This window comes from Cynocephalus volans, chromosome 2 (assembly GCF_027409185.1).
Source record: "Cynocephalus volans isolate mCynVol1 chromosome 2, mCynVol1.pri, whole genome shotgun sequence".
Lineage (NCBI taxonomy): Eukaryota > Metazoa > Chordata > Mammalia > Dermoptera > Cynocephalidae > Cynocephalus > Cynocephalus volans.
In genome coordinates this window covers 123,736,779-123,757,423 of record NC_084461.1, presented here as the reverse complement: position 1 = coordinate 123,757,423, position 20,645 = coordinate 123,736,779, and the positions used below count along the sequence as shown (strand labels likewise).

General features: G+C 46.0%; 1 protein-coding gene across 3 annotated transcripts; it reads right to left on the bottom strand.

The window, feature by feature from the left end:
- Positions 1 to 8,796: 8,796 nt before the first annotated feature.
- On the bottom strand, positions 8,797 to 20,303 carry SLC4A9 (solute carrier family 4 member 9). Of its 3 annotated transcripts, none has more exons than XM_063085848.1 (21): positions 20,086 to 20,303; positions 19,588 to 19,748; positions 19,190 to 19,303; positions 18,700 to 18,755; positions 18,399 to 18,556; positions 18,049 to 18,136; positions 17,564 to 17,718; positions 17,093 to 17,209; positions 16,750 to 16,924; positions 16,457 to 16,590; positions 16,044 to 16,306; positions 15,124 to 15,182; positions 14,679 to 14,867; positions 14,435 to 14,548; positions 13,047 to 13,208; positions 12,728 to 12,906; positions 11,962 to 12,034; positions 10,429 to 10,497; positions 10,007 to 10,180; positions 9,237 to 9,392; positions 8,797 to 8,850 (listed from the first exon to the last, which is right to left on the bottom strand). In XM_063085848.1, the coding sequence occupies exons 1-21, from the start codon at positions 20,301 to 20,303 to the stop codon at positions 8,797 to 8,799; spliced, it is 2,868 nt and encodes a 955-aa protein (XP_062941918.1). The 3 variants fall into 3 exon arrangements, with proteins under 3 accessions (XP_062941918.1, XP_062941919.1, XP_062941920.1); XM_063085849.1 differs by having other exon boundaries at positions 16,750 to 16,895; positions 17,097 to 17,209; XM_063085850.1 differs by lacking the exon at positions 14,679 to 14,867.
- Between the last annotated feature and the right edge of the window lie 342 nt (positions 20,304 to 20,645).

The following is a 20,645-nucleotide window of genomic DNA, read 5'->3' as shown; positions in this document are numbered from 1 at the left end:
TGGGAGGACCAGATTTAGTCCCTAAACCTGCTAATTTCTTCCCTTCCTTTTGCTCTGGCCCATTTATTAAAATGACCTAAACCTTTCAATGACCCTTAAAAACCAACAAATCTTCTAGGCCACAGTGCAACATGGTTAATTAGAATAGGGCAACATGGAAAGAAATCAAGCTTAAAGAGAAAAATAATGTAAAACAACAACTAATGCTTTACCACATACCTCCCCTATACTTCCACATCCACTTACCCCTCTCCCTTTCCTTCCTGTCATCCATCCTCTCTCCCTGGCCTGAACCCTGTCTTTTCATAGGCTCTTACAGTTCATTAGGGGTGTTGTCACTTGGATGAAGAATTTAGGAGTAAGGTGTTTCACCATGATTTAAGTCCTCTCTATGCCATTTACTGGCTGTATGATCTTGAGAAAGTAACCCTCCTTATCTGGACCCTCAGTTTCTGCATCTTTAAAATGAGATTACCTTCTGGCTTTGTGACCCTAAGATTATCAATAAACAGGAGATATGTCCAGGTTGGAGCTAAGGACTCTGAAATTAATGTATTATTGAAAAGAGCAAAGGATCTTGAGAAGGAGCACAGCTCTAATTTGCATCACTGCACATTATCCCCTTTGGACATGGATATATTCCTGGGAGATGGACAAACATGAAGTTTCTGAAAACAACCTGGAGAAACCTCCCAAGGCCATGGTTCTTCCCTTGGGTTCACTTAGCTAGTAGGTCCCTGGAGTTGGAATTGGAGAATTCCCCAGTTCTTGCCCAGCAGTGGTAATTCCTTTGGTCTTGGAGGTCCTAGAGGTTTTCAGCCTCCCTGTTCTGATGCTGCTAATAGGTTGAGGCCCCTACCATTCTTTTTAATTTTTAACATCTTTATTAAAATATAATTCATATATCACACAATTCACTCAAAGTGTACAATTCAATGGCTGTTATTATATTCAGAGTTGTGCAACCATCACATCTATTTTAGAACATTTTCATCCCTCAGAAGAAATCCTCCTCCCCTTTGCCACTATCCTCAGTCCTCCAGCCCTAGGCAATCACTAGTCTAACTTCTGTCTTTATAGATTTGCCTATTTTGGATATTTCATATAAGTAGAATCATACAATATGTGGTCCTTTGTGACTGGCTTAATTCACTTACAGTGTTTTCAAGGTCCATCCTTGTTGTAGCCTGTATCAGTGCTTCATTCTGTTTTATGGCTGAATAATATTCTGCTTCATGTATATAACTTATTTATCCATTCATCATTTTGGGTTGTTGAGTCATTTGGGTCATTTTAATTTTTTGGCTATTGCAAATAATGCTGCTATGAACATTTGTGTACAAGGTTTTGTGTAGACATAAGTTTTCAATTCTCTTGGGTATATACCTAAGAGTAGAATTGCTGAATGATATGGTAACTCCTTGTCTAGCCTTTTAAGGAACTGCCAGACTATTTTCCAAAGCAGCTGCAACATTTTACATTTCCAGCAGCAGTGTATGAAGGGTTCTAATTTCTCTACATCCTTGCCAATACCTGTTATTATCTGTCTTTTTTATTATAACTATCCTAGTGGGTGTGAATGGTACCTCACTGCGGTTTTCATTTTTGTTTCCCAGATGGCTAATGATGTTGAGCATCTTTGCATTTGCTTATTGGTCATTTATATATCTTCTTTAAATAAATGTCTATTTGGGCCCCTTGCCTATTTTTTAATTGGGTTATTTGTCCTTTTATTATTGAGTTGTAAGAGTTCTTTATTCTAGGTACAAGAATCCTTCATCAGATATATGTTTGCAAATTATTTATCCCATTCTGTGGGTTGTCTTTTCACTTTCTAGATAGTGTCATTTGGAACACAGAAGTTTTTAATTTTGATGATGTCCAATTTATCTCTTTTCTTTTGTTGATTGTGCTTTTGGTATCATATCTAAGAAACCATTGCCAAATCCAAAGTCATAAAAATTTACACCTGTGTTTTCCTCTAAGAAGTGTTTTAGCTCTCACATTTAGGTCATTGATCCATTTGGAGTGAATTTTTGCATATGGTGTTAAGTAGGAGTTCAATTTCATTCTTCTGCATGTGGATATCCAGTTTTCCCAACACCATGTCTTGAAAAGACTATTCTCTCACCATTGGATTATCTTGGCAATCTAGTCAAAAATTAACCAACCATAAATATGAGGGTTTGTTTCTGGACTGTCAATTTTATTAATCTGTATGTCTATCCTATGCTGTTACCACACACTGTCTTGATTATTATTGCTTTGTAGTAAGTTTTCAAATCAGAAAGTATGAGTTCTCCAATTGGCTCTTCATTTTCACGATTGTTTTGACTATTCTGGATTGGCCCCTACTATTCTTACCCAAAGTGACAAGACTTCACCCACACTGCGTTTTCTAAGATATTCATTATGGAAGCCTACAACCCTAATCCTTACCCTTTCCAACCTCATCTTGCAATATTCTCTCCCTCACTCCTCCACTCTAGTTACATGGGCCTTCTTTCAGTTTCTCAAACATTCCAAAGTCTTTCCTGCCTGAGTGCCTTTGAACTCATATTGCCTTTGCCAAGAATGCTTCCCCTCCACTCCCTCCCTCCTATTACCAAGGCTAACTTCTTTTTATCATTCAGGTCTCTGCTCAGATGTTAACTTCTCAGAGAGGCCTTCACTAACCCCCAATCTAAAGTAGTCAGCCACCAAACCCTCCCTCTTTATCACGTTAGCCTGTATTATTGCACTTATCACTGTCTGAAATTATCTTGTGTACATATGCGTTGTTAAGTTTATTTACTTTCTGTCTCCCCTACTGGAATGGAAAATCTAGGAGAGCAGAGATCATGTCTTACTTAACACTGAATTCCTACACATAGAACACTGCCCGGCATATAATAGGTATTTATACGTATTTGTTGAATGAATGAATGAATGAATGATCAATCCCTGGACAGCCCTTTAGTAGGAAGAGGTAAGAGACAGTAAACTGGCCTTCAGATGGGATTGCTTTCCTTGTATTCACTTTTTTCTCTCATTTTGCACCAGTCAGCAATTTCTCCCTCCTTTCATTCAGAGGTTTACCCTGAACTCTCCTCCTAATGTCTACCTACATTTCAGAAGTATATACAGATATACTCCTGCCTTTCCCAATCTCTGCTCTGGATTGCTCTCAGGAAACAAAGGACCAAAGATGTCCCTGACCATAGTATATATGGACAAGCACACAGGTCCACTTGCAAAGACAAAATCTAGAGTGTTGGGAAGAATGAGGCACCGGACAAGGCTACAGAAAAACATAACTAAGAAGATAAGAACTCAAGACCTCAGGGAGAGCACAAGAATTCACATGATAACAACCTTTGATTCTAATGCCTTCAAATGTTTGAGAGCCATTGTCCCACAGCTACAGAAAGGAGAGGCCTAGGTTACTGATATGGAAGGATTTTCACTAGGGCTTAGGAGGCTCTAATAACCCTATATACAACCCCGGGTCTTTTATCTAAAAATCTTAAAGAATGTTACAGACATTGATTAACCTTTTACCACCCTAAACTGAAACTCAGGTTCTTGGCCCCATTTTACTAATAGAAAACTGAAGGCTATGGGTTAGAGCCAGGAAAGGAATATCTCAGGCTATATGGCCTGGACTGAACAAGCTAAAGGCTAAGTTTGAAGCAACAATGACCTCAAAATCTTTCCCCCTATGACAGTAGTTCTTAATGTGGTAACTGTAGAGCACTTAAATTTATGTCTATGTTTACCACACCTTAACTGTAGGAAGATGATAATTTGGCTGGTTTCTTGTCTCTCGGGTCTTGGCTTAAAGGTCACCTCCTCAGAGAGGCCTTCTCTGAACACCCATCTTAAGTAATGTCTTCTCCTAGTCCCTATAATATTTCTGTTTTATTTTCTTCCAAGAACTTGCCATGATCTGAGATTATCTTATTTTTTGTTTGTCTCTCCTTCACTATAATATAAACTACATGAAGTCAGAAACCTTATCTGACAGTACACTGTTGATGCTCAATAAATATTTATTGAATGTTTAAATAAATAAGTCTAAAGATGTTTTCAATGATACTCATATGCAGATGCTGTTCAGTGAATAAAATATACATTTATTTTTAAAGTCTAAATTTAAATGACACTTCTTTTTTTTTTTAAAGATGACCGGCAAGGGGATCTTAACCCCTGACCTGGTGTTGTCAGCACCATGCTCTGCCAAGTGAGTGAACCAGCCATTCCCTATATAGGGATCTGAACCCACAGCCCCGGTGCTATCAGCACCACACTCTCCCACGCGAGCCACAGGCTGGCCCTAAATGACACTTTTGATATGTATTTCTCTCAATCAATAGATATTTAGACTATCATGTTAGGGTTTTTCTTTACAACACTGAAAAAAAATGGCCAACAGAATTCCCACTTCTGGAATTGTATGGATTAGAGTCTCTGAGCAATCTTCCCAAATAAAACAACTGAAATCCTAAGTTATATATAATTTTTTTAACTTTAAAATTCCTAATGAGATGGCACAAAAGTAAGGAGTTGGAATGATCCCAGAACAAACTGTCCAGAAACACTTCTCCTTAAAATATTTTCTTTACTTCAAGAATGACACCATGTTCTCCTGGTTTTGCTTCCATGTCACTGTACACTCCTCAGTCTCCTCCTTTTCTGGTTACTCCTCAACCTCCTACCTCTTAACATGTGAGTGTTCCAAGACTCAATCCTTGGATCTTTTCTCTAACTGCATCTACTCCCTTGGCAATCTTATCTAGTCCGTGTTTTAAATATTACTTATACTCTAATAAACTTACACATTTTTATCTCTGACTCAGATCTTCCCCCATCCTCAAACTTCAAATTTGCATGTCCAGCTGCCTATTTGACAGATCTACTTGATTGTCTAAAAGGTATCATATTTAAAATGCCCAAAATATGAACTCAGTCAATGGCAATTCCATTCATCCTGTTGCTTAGGCCAAAAACACTGGAGTCATCTGTGACTTCTCATTTGCTCATATCCCAAATGAGTAGGGGGAGGAAAATGGAAAAGAAAAAGACAAGATAAAAATAGCTCAATCAATCTAAAATAAGGTGAGAAAAGAGAAAAGAAGCAAAGAAACACAGGACAGTAGAAACCAAACAAAATAAAATAAAATATATTAGTAATTACTCTAAATGTAAATGTACTAAATTCTCTAGCTAAAAGATAGATTGTCAAACTTGATTTAAAAACAAAACTAAATTAAAATTAAATCTGGCTATCTGCTGGTTACAAAAGATACACCTATACAATATAGGAACACATAAGGACTAAAATTCAAAGCATGTAAATATATAGTTAAATTCTAACCACAAGAAAGCTGATTTAACTATATTTCTAGCAGACAAAATAACTTTTAAGCAGAAAGAATTACTGGTCACTACAAAATAAGATCATTACAAAATAGTAAAGGGATGAATTAACCAGGAAGATATCGCAACTCTAAACTAAAAAGCATTCAATAACACAGCTTTTAAAAATATATAAAAGCAAACATTGACAAATCTTCAGAGAGATAGTGACAAATTCATTATCATAGTAGATATATTGACATAACTCCTCTGGTATTTGGTAGTTCAAACAGACCCAAAAAAAGTCATGAAATATATAGAACATTTTGGAGAGCACAATTAATAGGTTGGCCTAATAGAAATAGATAGAAAATTACTCCCAACAAGTAGAGAATAAACATTCTTTCCAAACACACATGGAACATTTACAAAAATTGACCACATGCCAGGCCATAAAGTTAGCCTCACAGATGTCTAAATGCAATTAAGTTAGAAATCAGTTTCAAAAAGATAAGGGAAAAAACATATCTTTGGAATTTTTTTTAAATGCACTTTTCAACAACTTATGGGCCAAAGAAGAAATCACAGTAGAAATTAGAAAATATTTAGAAATAAAGTGTAATGAGAATATTATGTATCAAAACCTGTGAGATGCAACTAAAGTGGTACTTAGGAAGAAATTAATAGCAGTAGTGCTTACATTAAGAAATAACTAAGGCTCAAAATAAAGAGCTAAGAAGTTAGAAAAACAACAGAATAAGCCTAAAGAAAATAGAAGGAAGGAAAGAAATAAAAAAGCAGAAATTAATAAAGTAGAAAACATTCGATAGAGAATAACAAAGTCAAAAGTTAGTTAATTGAAAAGACTGATAAAATAGACTAACTTCTGGCAAGAGTAACCAAGAACAAAAAGAATGCACAGATAATATTAGAACTAATAAGGGAACTATAGCTAAATATACTACAGAGATTAAACAGATAAAGGTTATAATAACTTTATGTGGATAAATATAAAAACTTAGATAAAATTTGTAGATTCCTAGAAAAATACAATTCACCAAAACTAGCTGAAGAAGAAATAAAGAGTGTGAAAATTAAAGAATTTGAATCAACTTAAACTTTCCACAAAGCTAGCTCCAGGTCCTGATGTCTTCACCAGTGAATTGAGTCACTAGAAAAAGGGATAATTGAATTGTGGTTGTCATATAATGGAACACTACACAGCAATGAAAACAAATGAGCTACAACTGCGCGCATCAATGTGACTAATTTTCAAAATAATGTTGAGTGAAAGAAGCAGTCACAGAAGAATTCATACACTATGATTCCATTTATATAACATTCAAAAATAAGCAAAATAATAAATGCATAAGGATACATAAAACAATAAAGAAAAGCAAGAGAATAATTACCATAAAATTTAGGATAGTATTTACCTAGGAAAGGAATACAATCTGGGAAGGACATAGAGAGGGGCTAGAAATATCCTACTTCTAAACTTGAGTGTTGGATACATAGGTGATCTTTTTATTGTTTTTCTTTAATTCCACTCCTAAGTGTATACTCTGGAGAAATTCTTGCACTTACAGAAGATATTTTATATACTCTTGTGTATGATATCTTTTTCAGTTGATAAGATTATTCCTTCTATGCGGATGACAAAAGGAATGAGGTATATACATGTGTACTGACATAGGGAAAATATCCAATGCATATTAAGTGACAAGTATATTGTAGAATTCTACAGTATAATCCCATTTTAATAAAAATACTAATGTGTCCATTGAAATCTGAACAATATACAGTAAAATGTGAACACTCATTATTTCTGGGATGGTTTCCATTTCAAAATTATACATTTCTGTAGTGTTTCAATATTTTTCAGTAGCCTCATTTATTTTTGTGGTTAAAAAATCATAATAATAAAGATTATTTTTATCTATGTAAAAAATGGATTCAAATAGAGGAACACTTATTCTGGAAAGAGTTACTTCTTCCTTTTGCATGCAGAAAAGAGTTCCCTGATGACCCCAGATTCTGTAAAAGAGAATTTGTGAGGATAGAAAGTTCAAAATGGAAAGGGCTTCTGGGTTCAAGTCACTTTAATGGATAGAGAGTGAATGAGGGTTGGTCAGTCCCCCTGGCTCACCAGCCTTTCCTAAGCACACAGCAAACCTACTTGCTCCCTGCCACTCTCCACCCCCAGCTCAGGAGGTAACCAAGGTGTTGGCCAGCTGCCCTTCAGTCCTGCCCAGTGTTCCAGGTCCCCAGCTGACTGAGCATCTGGCAGTTAAGCCAAAGGCCCATAATGTCCTGATTTCCTGAGTAAACACCTGTGAACTGAAAGAAGACATGGTGAGTCCAGAACAAGTGCTCAGGGACATGCTAGGGCAAAGAACAGAGCAAAAGGAGTGATAGGGGATAAGGAAAACCTAGGAAATCTTGTTCTGGGCAAGGCAGTAAATTGCCCTTTCTTCCTCTAGCCCCTCAAATTGTCTGTTAGAAGCGGTGGAGGCTCTTAGGCTCTTGGGCTTGGGGAAGTATGTAGAGTAGGGTGTTTTGTGGCCCAAAAGAGAATGCAGCTTACCAAGGGCAAACAGTTCCAGGCTTCTGCCCATGCAGTGTCCTCTGCCTTGAATGTTTCCCCTCCATCTTGTCCTGGCTAGCCCCTATTCATTCTTCAGATTTCAAATTATGGACCACTTCCACTTAGAAGTGGAACTCCCACCATCCAACTCCCACTATTCCACCTTCACTACCCTCCAAGAAGGTGTCAGAGGCCTCTGCTACCACAGCCTATGCTTCCCTTTTCCAGCACTATCCCACTCTAACAGTTGCCTATTTTTCTGTCTGACTCCCACTGGGATTTAAGCTTCCTGAGGTCAGGGACTATGATTGTCTTACTAATGTATCTCTAGTACCTAGACACTCTGTGACAGGTACTCAGAAAATGTTGATATATGGATGAATAAAATGAAGAAATGACAGAAAGGGCAAGTAATAGAGACTCCCTCTGTTTGTCTGAGTATGGTTCTCAGCAACCTAGGTGAAGGACTTCCCCAGCAAGGGAAAGGAGCACAAGGATTTATCATCCCTTACTCTCCTTGTTCCTCCTTCCCATTCTTTTGTCATCTCACCTCTCCCTCTTCCCTACCCTCTCACACCCATCTCCACATCCTGTTTGATGTGAGCTTGAGCTCCCTCTACTGACCAGGCTTTAGAACCGCAGGGATCCAAATCCAGATGCACTTGCCAGGTTCATTCTTTCCCATGGAGGGAACTTTTACCCTCTCCCCTACTCTAGGGTTCATGAGGGACCAAAGTATGAATCGAAAACAGGGTTGGTCAGCACACTGGAGGTTTCCAAGATCTGAGCCCACACCTCCCCATGCTCAGTACCAGGAGCACTTCCCTCACACCCTCACCTCATGCTCAGTTTCTTGGGGTCTCTACTCCCAGCTAATTCACAGAGATGTTGATTTCCGGAGCCTTTGGCTGATACATCGGCTCTGACTGTGGAAGAGAGATTCCAAGATGAGTGGGAATCAAGAAAGAGACAGACAAGCATAGAAGAAGGGACCCAGTGACAGGATATAAACTCACTGTGAGACAAAACAAAGATCAAGGTTGAGAAATACAGCTTACTGGAGCTGTATCTCCAGTACTTTCCACCACCTCCCCTACCCCCTCCCAGGCTCATAAGCCAGGGCCCCCATCCTGTGAAGAAAGATTTTCTTAACCCCTTCAGTATGCCTATGTAAATACAGGGTTAAGGGGAGTGATTGTTAATCAGATCTTCAGGCTTAACAGAGATATGAGGCTTTAGGGACAACTCCTGGACAAGAGCACTCTCCCAACCCTTGCCCCATTCCCCTGAGAGGACTCAGCCTGGAACTCACATCTTCCCTGTCACTTCCAGTGAATGAGTACTCTGGCTCCAGCCCCTTCTCAGGGATGCTCCTCTCCTTCTCTGGCATCTGTTCATCCAGCCAGAGGAGTTCTTGTGGTGAGAAGACCCACTCCAGTGCCTTTCGGACCCCCACCAGGCCCAGCAACTGCAGGAATAGAAACAGCCCAGAGCTGTCAGCAACAGCAGCAGGAACATTAACAATAGTAACACGTATTGAGCACTTCCTATGTGCTAGGCATTGTGGATCATTTCACCGAATGGCAACACATTCTTATGAGATAGATAAGATAATTATTCCCATTGTACAGAGAAGAAAACTGAGGCTGTGAGAGATTACTTTTCAGAGGTCACACAACTGAGATGTAACCAGATTGGTCCTATTGCAAAGCCCATGGCTCTTAAATTCCTCAGTGAGTAAGAACAAGGCTAGAAGCCACCTGTGTTATCAACTCACTGAGTAACAAAAGTGTCAGCATTACTTCTCCCAGGACCTCAGTTTTCTTCTGGGTTTTATGTTCCTACCTGTGGTTGATCAGCCCACAGAGGTTGGGAAAGGAGATGAATCAGGTATCCCAGGACTAGCCCATCTGTAGATATCCCTCTGGAATTCTTTCTTTGTCATAGGATTCCCAGCCAAGCAGAGTCAGGGCAAGTGAGAGAGGAGAGATTCTTCCTCTTGTGGGGACCTTGGCAACCCTCCCAGGCTCAAAGTCTCACAGGACCCCCCCCCGGACACTGCCCAACCCTGCCCCAAGTCACCATGAGGGGGAAGATGATGGCTGCAGGGGTAGACTTGATTATCCAAAGCAGACCCAGGCAGACAAGCTGGATGGCTGTGAAGAGGTGGACCCTGCTCAGAGGTACATGCCTCAAGAGCAGCAGATCTGGCTGGTATTTGGGGGGCATCAACAATAGCTGCACTCTGTTCATGAACTGAGGGAACAAAAGGAAGGGAAAGCAGGGCACTCAGGTATCCTGGAGAGTGTCACCTAGCCAGCATGGGGGAGCAGCAGAAAGCTCCCTTGGCCCCCTCCCTATCCAGAGCATGGCAGCACAGTCCCTGTGCCCAGAAGAAGCAGAAAAATAGGATTGGAGGGGAATTGGCAAGTGTAAGAAAGAGGTGCCAGCAGAAAAAAAAAAAAAAGAGGAGTGGGTTTGCTAAGTGATTTTAATGGTCTCACCTGGATGCTGCTAAGTGCGGCCACCCCCATGTACAGGAAGATGCCGTAGAGCACAGGCATTGGGATGAACTGGTAGAAAGAAGTGAAGATCTGGCAAAGGAGTTTACCTCTGCCAGCTGCCCAGATGCCCCCCTTTGTGCTCTAACCCCAGCTTCTAGTGTCTAGCATCCAACCCTACCTAGGCATGTCCTTTCCTTTCACATTTTAGATGCTTGATCTCATAGAATCATCACATCAGTCAGATGAGGTAAATTTATTATCATCTCCATTTTACAGATGGGGAAATTGAACTTCAGAGAGACTGTGTACCTTGCCCATTACCTGGCCTGCCTCTCCAATCTTATCTAACACATTTCTGCCTGTTCTCTTATGCTCCTAGTATACTGGCCTCCTTTCCTTCCCTCAATATACCTAAGTTTGTTCCTGGCCCACTTCAAGGCCTTTTGCTTTCCTATTACCTTCACCCAAAATGCTCTTTCCCCAGACTTTCACATAGCCAGTTTCTTCTCACTACTCATGCCTCATCTCATGACACCCCAGAAAGGCCACTCAATCTAAAGTAGCCCCCACCACTCCTAGTCACCTTACCTTTTTTTGTTTTTCACAGAAAACTTATTTTCACTATCTGAAACGATCATATTTTCTTGTTTAAATTTTTAAAAATCTGTCTTCTCTCACCAGACTGCAAGGACAGAGACATGATCTTTTTTGGCACCACTATATCCCCAGTACTGGAACAATGTTTGGCATATAGTCAATGCTCTGTAAATATCTGCTGAATGAGAGTCGCCTAGTCAGTCAGTGGCTGATCCGGTCTATCTGGCTCTTTCTACAACTCTCACCTAGTCTCCATGACCTTGCCCTCTCCTAATCTCTTGTCATCTTGCCAGTGACTCTCCTCTGACATTCTCCACACCCCCCTTGACTGCTTTGCTTTCTCAGCTCGTTGAACCTTTCTGCTATTACTTTTTACTTAAATTTTGTTCATGTGTGTGTTGCTGGTAGGGGCTTTATTCCATCTTCTTTTTCAATACTCCCTTTCCTGCACTTCTCCTGGGTGCCTAGCAGAGTTTTGCACACAGCACATGTTCTATAAACCTCTGGTGAGGGAGAAGTGATGGTTTCTTGCCTCCAAGTTTTTCTGGGCTGTGATGATCATACTCTTACTCTCAGACTTGTTGGAAAGCTGGAACAAGGGTAGAGGACGGATGCTAGGGGATGGTGGTGGTATGCCCACACCCTACTCCACGGGGTAGAAAGCCCACTGGATAAGAGTTTGGGTTCTCAGACAGATCTGAGAAATTGGCTGTCTTGTGGGGCTCTTGCAAATTACTTCATCTCTTTAACCTTCAGTTTCCTTATTTGTAAAATGCATATGTCTCTCAGGGTTAATGTGAGGATTAAATGAGACCATGTATTGAGAAAACTAACACAGCACCTGGCACAAAGTAAGTTTTCAACCAGTGCCAGTTCTTGGTATACTCATTATTATTTCTGCACTGACCCTGACCTTGGTCCATCTAATGAAGGTACCTTCAGCACAGGTGCCAGGAAGACGGAGACTCCTGTAAGGATGAACACCACCAGGCCCGTCAGCCTCTGCTCCCTGTGGGAGAAGTTAGCTCGGGTCTGGGAGAGCCCCAGGGGTGCCCAGGCTGAAGACCCTGGCCAGATACCATTACATACCCTAGTAGCAGGAGGAAACTAGAGAAATCCCCCAACCCACAGGTTACCTGGAGGGAGGGTCCCTTAGCTTAGTTTGAAAAATCGGTGAAGAGGAAGGGGCAGAGCACTTCAACATGAGAGTCCCAGACCTCTTCGTCGGTTCAAGTTTATAGTTGCTCTTTGTTTTTATTTTTTATTTTGATGAAAAATTAGCAATTTTTACCCTGCCATAAAGACTTACATTTCACAATTTACCAGGTTGATTTCATATACTTTAGACAGTTAGATTGTGTCTCCAACTGTTACACAATTGTTTTTGTAATAGATTCTTCTGTGACATCAGTGATGTGCTTCTACACCGAGTGGGGATTATTAGGTGGCACATCACCTTCCACTTCAGCCCAGGCCACCTCCATCCTTGCATTGATAATGCTCCTCTTGAGGCCCCTCCCAGTCCCAGAGCTGAAGGAGGAGAGGGAAAGATCCGACTCAACTGTCTCAGAGCCCAGAACTCACCCATTCATCCCACTTCAGTGCTCATAGAATTTAAGCTCCCCAAATAACTCTGCTGTGCATCCCACTATCCCACATTGCTGCCCACCTCTCACTCCAGCCTCCTGAATACTGGCCTCACCTGATGCCTAGGAAGCTGGGTGGCTGCCCAGGGGCACAGGCTCTGCTCTCTCTACGAAGACTGTCCATATGGGCCAGGGAGATAACAGTGGCTGAGACATACCAGGGCAGCCCAAGCACTGATGTGAGCAGCATCAGCACAGCCACACAGAAGAGGTCCAGGTGGAAGCCAGCTCCCTTCTGCAGGTAGTGGTAGGGGCAATGAGGTTAAAGGTAGCCCAGGCCTGGGCCCTCTGTATTCTCAGGTGGGAGAGGGAGAACATGGACCCCACCCTGGAGCTTCTGTTTTTTGGCTCAGGGCCTTATCCAGTAGGCCTTACCCGCAGTCTATATTCTGCACGGTTGAGGATGACTGCTGTGATCTGCTGGTCCATGAAGATGAGGATAGACAGCAACAGAGCAGGCAGGGCAGCTGCTACACTCAACCACCAGGGGTTGGCTCCAAAAGGTGACACCAGCCAGCCACGCCCAGGGAGTGTAGGCTAGGAGGACATTCATGGACAGGTTGGAGAGGGTCTCTCAAGGGTATCTCACTTGCACATCCCAGCTTTGGCATTCTTCCACAACTCACCTCTCCCAAGACACTGGATGCTAGGGAGCTCTGTATGTGTGTGTCTGTGTGTGTGTGTGCACACAGCTGGTTTAAAGCATCCCAGTGCCTTAAAAGGGGGCAGGAGGGGGACCAGCCTGGGGTTGGGCTGGAGCCAGGCATTCTGGACTTTGGTTCTCAGGGTCCCTGCCTCCCTGGAAGAGGAGGAGGTGGTGGATGAGGACTACCCACACCTCTTGGTATACAGAGCCCTCCTTCCTAGGCACCCCCCTCCTCACATCCAGGGTGGGGCAACTCAGACTCAGATCTGCCTTGATTTGAGGCAGGGGCAGGGCTGGGTGTGTCTGTGTCTGCTCTGATTATAAGCATCTGTGTAGGGGAGGGGGCCCCAGTTTCAGCCTTGGGTTCTAAGCCCCTAAGGTTGCCCCAGTTGGAGCCCCCTCCGCTCTTCTGTTCTGGGGGAAGCTGGAGGGGAGGTCTCCAAATGCACAGGAAAAGTTTAGGAGTCAGTGCTAAGCCTTGTCCTGCATACTGTCATGCCCTGGGGAGGGAGTTCCAGCTTTATGGAATCAGAGCAGGCAATAAGGGGTGCAAAGAAGAGAGTGGGAGGTAATGGAGTGGGCAGCACCATGGCAAGGGTAGAGAGAACCCATGACAACAATGGCTAACATTTATTGAGAACTTAGTATGTGACAGGCACTTGTTTTAAGTGCTTTACACTATGATCTTCTGTAAACATCAAAACAATGTACAGGGTAGGAACTATTGTTATTCATTATTTCTATTTTATAGATGAAGAAATTGAGACTCAGAAATGTGCATTAACTTGCCTAATACACAGCAGGGAAGTGGTAAAACTGGAAATCAAACCTAGGGCTGGCTGACCAGACCCATCCTCTTAACCCCTACCCTATAATAATAGCTACCATGTATTCTGCACTCACTGATGTGTCTGCTCCAATACCCCATGGCAACTCTGTGAGGCAACTATTAATCCTCATGGCAACTCTGTGAGGCTATTATTATTACTATTTCTATTTTATGAGTGAGGATAGACGCTTAGAGGAGTAGAAGTGTGGTGTCTTCCTCCTCCAGGGTCTACTGGCCCTGCTTTCCCCTCTGCCCTCTGCCCCACCCCTGCAATCCTCCAGCTCTCACCTTGAACTCTCTGGGCACCATGAGCTTTGGTGTGGCTAGACCCAGGAAGGCATCGAGGCCACAGCCCAGCAGGATGGCCAGGACTGAGGAGAAGTCGCTGAGCACTTTGCGCACCTGGCCACACAGTGGACAATCAGTAAGGTTGGGGCTTGCCATCCCCCTCCTTCCACACCCTTTCCCATTTGCAGGTAGAACCCAAGGCCAAGAACCAGACCTCTCTCAAAGAAAGAAAACTGACACTCACCACAGAGGGAAAGAAGTGGCTGGTCTTTACATGCTTTAGGGCCATGGCAAAGAGGAAGGAAGTAAGGAAAAGGAGGAGGGAGAAGAAGGCGATATCTGGGACTGTATGACAGCCAGGGCCACGAGGGTGACCTCCCCGCTGGGCACACTCAGGTGGAGGCAGCAAGGATACATTGACTAGGCCTAGGTCCTGTATGGACAGATGGTCAGAGATGGGGTTATGGGCATCAGAGTAAACATCCTGCTTTCCTAGACCCACCTCAAGGGAACAGAGACCCAAAGAGACACCAAGGGCACAGGATGGGAGGTCTCTAGCTGTAGGAAATGGCCGAGCCTCAGTGATCTATGAGTGTTTCCCTAGCTTATGGGTTGGGAAGAGCTAGAACCACTGACTACTTTGGCCTCCACCCTTTTTGTCCCAGGTCCTCCTAGGAGCAGGCCCTCACCATGCTTAAGATGTCATCTCTGTCTTTTGGTCTTGTCCTTGTCCATTGAGATTCATTTCCTAGGAAGCAGAGAAGAATTTTGGTGTATCTCCAGCCCCACAGGATTCTAATTTAATGGGTCCAGCTGAACCAGAGAGTCCTTAGTTCTGACTCATGTGTCTGCTGACTCCATAGCTACCAAGCATGTACTCCTCAGGACATGGCTTCATGCCGTCATCCCTTCAAATTCTCTACCCATCTGTACCCTGATGCTGAGCACAGGGCCTGGCCATGGCAGATGCTCAGCAAACGCTGGCTAAATGGATGAGCACATAAATCTGTGTGTTTCCACCAGGGCCAGCACAGAGTATGGCACACGTTAGAGGGGACACTTCTTCCCCAACCCTGGTGCTGTCTTCCACGTGGAGGGATATATGCAAGTGTAATACTCCAAGCCTCTCTCTACCCAGATGATCACTCTCACCCAAGGAAAGAGCAGTGGTTTATTTGATTGGTGAGTTTGGGAGATGAAGCTGGGCATGCCTGGCCCTGCTCCTTCCTCTCCCTTCTCTTGGGAGTAAGCTGCCTGCTTGGTGCCTGTATTTAGCTCTGCTCCTCTGGGGCGAGATAGTCCCTGTCCAGTGCTGCCATGACTGGGTGGGTTAGTCTAATTTTGGCTTCATTGTTAGGAAGTCCATTCACATATAGATATAACCCATGTTCTTCAGTCAGTGTTGTCAGCAAAAAAGATGATATTAGGACGTCTGTTGTCTGATTTCTCAGTTGATTTAGAACCAGAGTGGGGAAGAGTACTGCTGGTTATTGGGTGAGTAAATACTCAGCATTTTGCTGAACTTAACTAGGGGGGCCAGTAAGGGTACAACTCTTCCCCATCCTGCATCATTCCTCATCTGGCCAAGGTCCCTATTTCTCTCACCCACCTCCTGGACCTGGGTATTGGCAGAGGCAGCCATAGGCAGGTGACCCAGGCCTCTGGATGGGATAGGCACGGGTCACATTCAGCATTTTGCCCACAGCATCGTAGATGAAGATGAGGCTGATGAGAGCACAGAAGCCTTCCTCAGTGAAGCGGGTGAAGTAGCGCACCAGCACACTGGCCTCTGTGGCCACCAGCACCAGGCAGAAGGTGGCCACCCAGATGCCTACCCATAGACGGAAGGGTAGGTAATCCAGCCTGTGGTCTCTGTAGGAGTGAGAGACAGGCAGAGCTTGACAGGTCTGTCTGCTCCCCATCTAACCCAGGTCAGGTGCACCTCCAGCCAAACAGACAGGTTCCACCCCTTCCTACTGACCCAGCCAGTAGCAGGCTGAGGATGTAGGGGAGTTCTCCTACCTGCTGAAAGAGAAGAGCAGGCGTTCAAAGACCAGCACAGGCCCGGTGCTGCTAAGGATGGTGAGGGGCTGACCTGCCATCAGGCAGAAGGCAGCTCCAGCCACCGCAGTGCCCAGGAAACTTTCCAGCACTCCCTGAAAGCAGATAGGGGCTCAGCACAGGACCCTGGAGTCCATAGCACCACAGCTCAAGCTTCCGGGGAATCTCCTCAGCCCACCCATAGTACCAGGGGAAGGGCACCACTGGCGGGACAGCAAAGCTTGTGCCTGACCGTCTCACACAGCCCCACCCACCTGGGCACCGTCGGTGGCGTCTCCCAGCAGACCCCCGAAAGTGATGGCGTTCGTGACGGTGGCCAGATAAATGTAGAGCACGGCTGAGAAGCACTGGGGGTGCATGGCGTCCGAGAAATCGCTAGGATACCACGAAGCCTTCCGACGCACGTCCTGGACAAAGCCCCCAAACAGCCTCCCGCCCGTGGGTCGTCAGTGATCCAGGTTCCCACCTCCACGCCCGCATCCCCGCTACTTTCCCTGTGACCGGGTGAGCCCCTTCCACAGTGAGCACACACCTCTGTGCCCGTCACTCCTCCCTCCACCCGGTTTTCAACTTTTGCTCCCGCCCAGGTCGCCTCACCTGCCGGTCCGCTGCAGCTCCGGGCTGGACACGCGCGGCCCATGGCGGTGCCTGTCCTCAGCTGGGGCCGGGTGCGGGGCAGAGAGACCCTTGGCCTCCCGCAGTTGCGAGGAGAGTCTAAGGAGAAGGGGAACTCAGGTTGGCTGAGGATCTCCAACCAGTCCGCGACTTGGCTTGGTGCGCGTGGTGATCTGCCCCCTGGCGAATGCTCACGTCTGTGCCGGCTAGGGGCCCGGCTCTGACCGCGGAGAGATGGGCATCAAGAAGATCCAGGTCGTATCGCGACCTGTGAAAGCCAGACTCGGGCAGAAGAAGGTACTTGTTCAGGTCTCATAGCGAGAGAGTGGTGGAGCAGAACTAAGAGTTAAGTCTGCCTGACTCCAAACCCAACATAGGTCCCTATCTTTTTCCTGAAGCCCCGCCCCACGGCCTGTGGGAAAGGATGTATATGAGATGATAGCCCCCAAGTACCTTTTGTGCTGAGAAGATATACATTTGGGCGGGGGAATCCGGGTTGTTGGGTCCCACCTGCCTGGGGGGAGCACTGTTGCCTCCTCTAGGAAGGCATCCAGGGCTGCCAGAAGGTCATGAAGGTTGCTGGCCCGACGGACTGACCACTGGAATCGCTGGGAATGCGGCACAGAATGGGCAGTAAATGTAAATCTGGACTCTTACATGCATTTTCACAGTTTCCAAACTAGACACACTCAAGTCACACAGGCAGACAAGTCATTCACGCATTCACTCATGCATGCATGTATTCATTCATTCATTCATTTATTCAGTGCACATCTATTGAGTGCCTACTATGTGCCAGCACTGGACCAATAATGGGGCTACGCTGGAAGACAAAGAAACTTCAGTCCCCAGGGTTATGGACACAAAGCTACACTCTGCCTCACTGCTATACTTAGTTACACACAGAGTCCACACAGACACACATGTGCCCAGCTCACCGGGTCACTGAGGAGGACAGCTGCTGCCCGGCCCATCTCATGGTAGCCCCTTCCCAGCGTAGGGGGGCCCAGGAGGAGGCAGAAAAACCTAAGGAAGGAACCAGGCCTCTGAGAGGGTCAGAGGCTGCTTTCCCATAGGGCAGCCGTGGCCTCTGACACTCAGCTCTGACCTCCCTATCAGCCCCCATACACATACTCATGTGCACATCTAGTCTGCAGTCCTGACCACTACTCCCTCCCCAGACCTCTGAGTACCATCCCACAACACCCTCAGAGAACTGGACCCAGAGACCCCCCAATACGCTCCCCAGTAAAGGCCCTTCTTCTGGGCTCCAGCACCCCTGATTCACCTGCTGGGGAGGGGCACCTCAGTAAGGGGCCCCAGCACCACTGGATCCTGCAGTTGCACAAAGGCCCCCAGTGGCTGTGCCAGGAAGCCCAGCTCTCCCACCAGTACAACCCCTGCCTCGGCCCCTGGGGGCAGCTTCTGTCTCAGGGGGTTTTGATGCTGGGTGGAGATTCAAAGAGACACAGAGTATAAGAAGTTATTTGGGGAGGGCAGGATCTCAACTGATGGGTGGTCCAGTGGAGGGTGGGCCCATGTTGATTCCTGAGGCCTCTGCCAGCCCTGCCCAAGGAAGGGCCACAAACCTGTTCCTTCAGGAGGGCTTCCTCACTATGAGAAGCCTTTCTTGAATGGGGAGATCCTACAAAACAGGATTATGCAGTGATTAAAGGCACAGGCTTTGTGGGGGGATCCACCAGGACTCCTTGAGCAGCTTTACCACTGACAAGCTGTGGGAACTGGAACACCCCCTTCTGAGCCTCAGCACTAAAGTGGGGATAATTGTGGTACTACTTACTTGGTGATTGTGAAGATTAAATGAGATACTGCGTGTAAAGCTCTTGGCACTGGCACAGTGCCTACCAAGTACATCCCTTCACGGACCTCTAACTATTATGATTCTAGGACCAGCCCACCTTCTGTCCCCACCATTTCCACCAGCTTCCTCTTGCCCATGAGTCCTGGGTTGAGGTCTGAGTCGAGTCCAGGTGACTTCTGGCCCAGGAAGGTACAGAGAAGATCTGGGACCCTCCCGCCCCAGGGTCTTGGTCCTGGTCCCAGAGAGAGGCCTCTTACCCCAACAGGGCCTGTTGCCTGTGGTCTGGATGTGGTGCTGGGGTCTCTGCAGGAGCAAGGCCTGCAGCTGCCCTCTCAGCTCGGGGCTCAGAGACTCCACTCTGGTCACCTGCTCTGGACAACAGATGTGGGGCTTAAACCCCTCCCTGAGAGCCCCTGCTCCCATACTCTTCCCCTTCTCCCTCGGCTTAGGCCCCTTTCCCTTCTGGGAGTCTCAGGGAAGGTAGGGGCTAATGAACTTGCTCCTCCACTCTGTTTTTACATCTTCACCCTGTGACAGGGATAGACAATCTCTAGGGTGGGGTGGGGTGAGCTCTGGAATAATCCAAGTCTTTGGGGGGAATCCTGAGGAAATGGCATGGCTACCCAGGCTCTCCCTGTAAAGGCTGCCAGCCTACCCACAAGCTCCAGGAGGCTCTGAGCTGGACAGTCCAGCAATACAAGGCCCTCGGCCAGCAGGCTGCGGAGCTTCTTGAGGCTAGGCAGTGCCAGCGTGGGCACATGGGGGGCACTCCACCGGCCTGCACCCACCTCCAGCTTCTCCTCAAACAGCACCCACCTGTGGTGGAGGGGAGTAGACAATGTTATGGGGGGCATCTCTTCCACATCCAGAAGCAGGGACACAGGGAAGGTAGGGCAATGGTGGTGTTCTGGGCCCTGTGGTGCAGAGTATGCCCCTCCCCAGGCAGCCACCCCTCATAAGTCTTAGGGAACTCAAAACCAGACTGCAGAGGAGATTGAGCAGAATGTAGGGTAAGGCCCTGAAATAAGAGAACTCAGAAAGGAAAATCCTGATTTGGGGTGGAAAGGTGCCCCACAGGAGGAGCTGGGGACATGGAGGAGGCCCCAGCTGGGGAAAGGGAAGAGCACCATAGAACTGGCCTGGGTCCACTCACCTGCCTGTCTCTCTCCACTCCAGTGCCTGGGGCCAGCCCAGCAGCTCATTGAGCTGAATGAAGAGCAGAGGGTCCTTAGGTACCCCCAGTTCCCTGCAGTCTATGTCTGAGGGGTCATCAGGGCTGGGGCCAGGGCCAGGGCCATTGTCCAGCTCCCCTTCAGGAACATTTTCATGAGCACTGGAGGCTTCGAACTCCTCCTGGCCTGGTGGCTTCATCTTATTAGGCTTGCACAGAATCTCAAGACCAGTGCAGCCCTAAGTTCTGAAGCCAGGGGCCTCTGGCTGGCTGCATTTATAATGTACACCAGACGTGCCCCCTCCACCCCCCCACCCCTACCCCAAGCACAACACAAACAGAGCAAGGCCTGCTGACTCTGGAGCCTACTAGGTCACCTCCCCCTCTACTTGCTTCTCCCACCCCCCACTTTCCTGAGAATGTTTGTAAGGTTTCTTCAGAAATGCCCAACCTGGAGCTAAAGTGTATGTGTGTATTTGCTATGGGATCAAGTCTGATCCCACTGTGTTTTGTGTAAATGAGCAGGAATAAATGGCTGGCCT